Below are 5,242 nucleotides of genomic sequence, written 5' to 3'. Positions count from 1 at the left end.
TAAGGTCACATGGGCCTACACGGAGGTCTGAGAAAGGCCACAGCAGCAAAATTGGGCACTGGAGCAAAGAGGAGTGGTGTGGAGGCCTGGCTAAGTATTGGCCAATGAGCAGGAGTAGGGGCCAGAACTTGGAGCCCTCACCTCCCAGGTAATAGGTAGTCAGGCTCTTGTTCCACTTTGAAATGCAGGCCCCAGACTAAAGATGGCAGCGAAGCAGAGCTTCCTCATTGGTGCAGAGGTTCCCCAAGCTCCTGGGCATTCCTAAGAGCTGAAGTTTGCCTCCTTTCTTCTCATGGCTCATGTTATAGCCATTCACTCCAGAAAACCTGGCATGTCATAGTCTGTTCAAGGCTGTGCTCCGTAGAGTAATGATGCCTCCAGCTATGCAAGGCTTTGGGCCCACCCTCCCTACTGCCCGCAAGGGCTAAGGGGATTCCTTCCCTGTGCTCCTGCCTGCTCGCCAATGTGCCTTTATTAGTTTGGTGGAGAAACCTGGATAGGCAGGAGGCATAAGTCCAGCCACAGAAACCCTGTGCAGGTGAGGCTGGGGGATGTATGAGTCTTGCATTGGTGAGTGACTCAGACACAGAAGAGCTTTGGGTGACAAGCACTAGGACATAGCACTGGAGGAGGTGGGAGGTGGGACAGGGAGAATACAAAAGTTGTCATTCAAATAGTATCCCCATCCTGTCCTAATGTCTGTCTTCCCTAGTGCCCAGTGTGGGCAGCTCTTCACCGATGGGGATCATTGTGGCTGTGGTCACTGGGATTGCTGTAGCGGCCATTGTTGCTGCTGCAGTGGCCTTGATCTACTGCAGGAAAAAGCGGATTTCAGGTTTGTAGCTCCTCCCATTCCCTTTTGTTATCAGTTTCCACTTGGTCCAGACCCTAACCCCAGACATTGCCAGAATCCCTCTCTTAGGGCTAGATACGCATTCAGATCTAGGCCCACATTTTATTTATTAGTTCATTTATTAGTTCATCCTCAGCAAGAGCACTAAGAGGACTCACCTCACAGGATTGCCATGGGGATGAAAGAGGCTGACGCTCTTACACCAGTGCCTGTCAGGCAGTAACAGCACACAAGCAGGGCTGTTGCCATTCTGGAGGAGGTGGTGTGTGACGGCAGCGCTTAGCTAGGGAAGGAGGGCTCTCCAGGCACCGGGCCAAGGCAGGGATTGAAGCTGGGTAGGGCTCATATGGGTGTGGAGGGAGGACTAGAGAGGGTGCGACAAGCCGCTGAGAAAGAGAAATAATCCCACTAACACCTCACAAAGCACTTTGCAATTGGTTCATAACCAGGACCTCAATTACTGATGATAATACAGAGAAAGAGAGAGAGACTGAGACACAGAGGTGTTTTTAAAAGGCATAGCAAGCTTCAGACAGATGCCATGAGTGGCCTTTCTGACACTCCTGGGCGTCCCCATGCACCGGTGAGCTGAGCTCTGCCTCTGGACCAGCGCTTTTCCAGGCGAAAGCAGCCCCTGAGCAGGGGAGCTGGGGGTGGGAGGACGGGAAGCATCTGCCAGAGGGAAGGCCTGAACTGGTCCCATCCAACCCTGGCCCTGGTCCTTGGTCCTGAGGACTCAGGCCCCACCCCCTAATCCTACTAACCTCCTGTGTGCCCCTCCCAGCTCTCCCAGGAAACCCTGAGTGCAGGGAAATGGGAGAGACCCTCCCTGAGAAACCAGGTGAGTACAGGGTTGTCTCAGGGATTCAGTGATGGCTCACCAGGGCTGCCCGCTGGACCAGAGCCAGCCAGAAGGGGCTTGTGCGAGTTCAGCTGGGAGCCAGGGAGGGAGCAGCGGTGAGGGGATGGCCGGGGCTCAAATCACTTGGTCAGCTCTGAGTCTAACTCCTGGGCCTAAAGAGGACCTCTCTGGAGATGAGAAGAAAAACACCAGTCCCGGATACAGAGGAGAGGGCTGTGTCCGAATTTCTGGGATCAGGAATCTGGGGATATTTCCAGAGCAGGAAATCAGAAATACTTTGGTCTTTCTGTGGAACTTTGGTGGAGCTGGCAAGGATAGGGCTAGGGGCTGTAAGGCTGAGGCCAATCGGATGTGGGAGGCAGGAGTCTAAGGGGAAAAGAGGAGGAGGCCTGGAAACCCCTTGATTTGCTGAGGAATCTGTCTCTGTGGAGGGATGGGGTGGAGTGGCCAGGCTCAGCTGTCTGTGGAATGCTAAGAGGAGGTTTGGGCTCGAGAAAATTCCTGGGGACTAGGGGCACTAGTGGGCTCTACTCTGTGGGCAAAGCTTGGTTCCAATGCCCATGCACTCAAGGTTGATTGAATTTTGGCCTGGTTCTGCCCCCATCACACAGTGGAGCCTTGAGCCAGACAGTCTCCCTGATGGGGTTCAGTCTGCTCACTGAGGAAATGAGTGGGTGACTGGGGTGACCTCTAGGCCTTCTAGGTCTGACATTCTGAGAGCCAGGGGCCACTCAAACCCTGGCCTAGGTGGGAGTATGTAAAGGAACTTCCAGGAGGATGCCAGGCAACTTCCAGGGCTTTCTCTGGGGGCTTCCATGACAGTAGGAACAGGCAGGAAAAAGAGGCTGTCAAAGACCCCAACTCAGATGGCTGGAGTATGATTCAGAGCAGAGCCAACAGATTTGAGAGCTTGAGCAAACTATCACTCGTCCCGCTGTGCTGGCCAGGCCCAGTGGGGACAGGGGCCTGTGTTCACACCAGGGCCAAAGCAGATCTGTTAAAAACAAAGTCCGAGCAACTGGATTATCCGTCTTGTTGTGTGGTTCTGTCTCCACTGGCATAAGCACATTTCACAAGGCATTTTTGCAGCCAGGCACTGGGGCTGATGATTTCCCAAAAGGTAAAGCTGGGTTACTGGGATTCTTGGGAAATGCATTAGAATGGGAATTCAGAATGTGGTTTGCTGCAGAATTTACAGCATGGCAATAAAGGCTCTTGGTGTTCAGGGAGTGAGAGAAGAGACTAGATGCACTGTCTCAGATGCCTCCCGACTTCCTGAGAAATGCCACTTTGCAGATACTGGGGCTACTTTTCACACTGGCTAAGTCAGTTCATAGCAAAATATGAGGGAATTCAGTGTGTTTCAGACATAAACCAGAGAAAGTCCTTCCTTCCTTTCTTCTTCCCTCCCTCCCTTCCTCCCTTTCTCACTCACTTTCTCTTCCTTTTTAATGCCACGGAGTACCATATTTTTCAAAGTTCCAACAAAGATGCACTACATTTAGACAATGTGAAAATGGCCCTCAGCCTTCTCTTCCTGAAGTCTGTGGCCAGCAAAAATCTGGACTTTACTTCACTCTGATGCTGAACACTTCCCCTACCCCACCTCTTCCCCAATATCTCAGATCCCAAGGCTCCCTGGTTTGCTTCTAGGAAAGCTCAGCAATTCCCTGAAAAGAGTGCAGCTCAAGTGACTGCTTCACTTTTTCACCATGGCCCATGGGGAAGGCTGTGGCTGGGCTACCCCACGCGTGGATCAATAAGGCCGTATTTACCCAGTGCTTGGCCTAGAGATCCAAGACAGGGTCAGCAGTGCTTGCTTTGGCTCTAGCTTGGGCGTTGGTTTTGCAGCCTCAGCATCAGCACAGGCAGGCCCTCTTCTCCGGCAGTGCTCTGGCTGATATTTCTTCTTTTTGCCCACAGCCAATCCCACTAATCCTGACGAGGCTGACAAAGTTGGGGTGAGTAATCCCAGTTATCTCCCCCTCCCTTCTCCCCTTTTGCCTTCTCTGTTGCCTTCTTTCCTAGGCCCTCTCTGTGGATCCTCACTGCTGGTCTCTGCTTTCTCTAGGCTGAGAACACAATCACCTATTCACTTCTCATGCATCCGGATGCTCTGGAAGAGCCTGATGACCAAAACCGTGTTTAGTCTCCATTGTCTTGCCTTGGGATTTGAGAAGAAAATCAGAGAAGGAAAGATCTGATAGTTTCTGGCCTAAATTCCCCTTGGGGAGGAGAAGGAGATGCTGCAGTTCCAAAAAAGAAGGTCCCTTCCAGAGTCATCTACCTGAGTCCTGAAGCTCCCTGTCCTGAAAACCACGGACAATATGGCCCCAAATGACCGACTGCACCTTCTGTGCTTCAGCCCTTCTTGACATCAAGACTCTTCGTTCCACATCCACACAGCCAATACAATTAATCAAACCACTGTTATTAATAGATCATAGCAACTTGGGAAATGCTTATGTTACAGGTTACATGAGAACAATCATGTAAATCTATATGATTTCAGAAATGTTAAAATAGACTAACCTCTACTAGCACATTAAAAGTGATTGTTTCTGGGTGATAAAATTATTGATGATTTTAATTTTCTTTATTTTTCTATAAAGATCATATATTACTTTTATGATAAAACGTTATGAAAATAACATTCTGTTTACCTTTTCAAGGCTGTATTGGTTTGAGTGTAGATTGAATTGCGTGGGGTCTGTTTCTTTTCAGTGATGAGACTCTTAGGAAGGCAGGAACGGATAGGATGTGGGGGAAAGGAGAGATGGGGATTTGGAATGTAGAGTTAGTGCCCCTTTTCTTAAAACTGAATACAGTCATGCACCACATAACGATTTTTAGTTCAACAACAAACTGCATATATGATGGTGGTCCCATAAAATTATAATGCTATATTTCTACTATGCCTTTTCTATTCCTATGTTTAGATATATGAGTACTTACCGTTGTGTTACAGTTGCCTAAAGTATTCAGTACAGTAGCATGCTGTACAGGTTTGTAGCCTAGGGGCAATAGGCTATGCCATACAGCCTAGGTGTGTAGTAGGCCACACCATGTAGGTTTGTATAAGTACCTGCTATAATGTTCACACAACAAAATTGCCTGCATTTCTCAAAATGTGTCCCCATATTTCAGCAATGCATGACTGTACTCTTCTGCCAATAACCTTGTATTCTTGTTTCCATGTCTTCTTCTGTTTCCTCCTATGGCAAATAAAACACTGTTTTGCAACACAAGTTCACAGGAAGTCAAACTTGAGATGAGCCCTCAGTGGAGATTGCTGACATGTCCTGCTCCGCTATTCTCCCAATGTAATTACCAGAAGGATGTGACCTTCTCCGAGAAGTCATCCCAGGCAGATTAGAAACATGACTGGCAGTCTCCTTGAGGGTTTGGAGAGTGCCCTTGGAGAGGCTTCATTTTCCTGGGACTCTAACACAGTATCATTGTGCAACATTTGTTGCACTTTTTATGGTAGGATAAAAAGTACTCACTTTTTATGGTCCCACAATCAG

General features: G+C 49.1%; 1 protein-coding gene across 5 annotated transcripts in view; it reads left to right on the top strand.

Moving 5' to 3' along the window:
- FCGR2B (Fc fragment of IgG, low affinity IIb, receptor (CD32)) overlaps positions 1-4,960 on the top strand; it is a 16,712-nt gene extending 11,752 nt beyond the window's left edge. For 3 of the 5 annotated variants that reach the window (XM_011996127.1, XM_011996128.1, XM_011996129.1), the window contains 4 exons: positions 713-835; positions 1,638-1,694; positions 3,639-3,676; positions 3,787-4,960. In XM_011996127.1, coding sequence (XP_011851517.1) covers positions 713-835; positions 1,638-1,694; positions 3,639-3,676; positions 3,787-3,864 — 296 coding nt within the window. In that variant the 3' untranslated portion in view covers positions 3,865-4,960. The remainder of the gene's footprint in view (positions 1-712; positions 836-1,637; positions 1,695-3,638; positions 3,677-3,786) is intronic. The other 2 variants (XM_011996130.1, XM_011996131.1) reach the window with 1 other exon arrangement.
- The last annotated feature ends 282 nt before the right edge of the window (positions 4,961-5,242 follow it).

This window comes from Mandrillus leucophaeus, unplaced genomic scaffold (assembly GCF_000951045.1).
Source record: "Mandrillus leucophaeus isolate KB7577 unplaced genomic scaffold, Mleu.le_1.0 Scaffold502, whole genome shotgun sequence".
In the NCBI taxonomy this organism is placed as follows: domain Eukaryota; kingdom Metazoa; phylum Chordata; class Mammalia; order Primates; family Cercopithecidae; genus Mandrillus; species Mandrillus leucophaeus.
The sequence above is the reverse complement of the archived record's forward strand: the minus strand, read 5'-3'. Positions and strand labels throughout refer to the sequence as shown.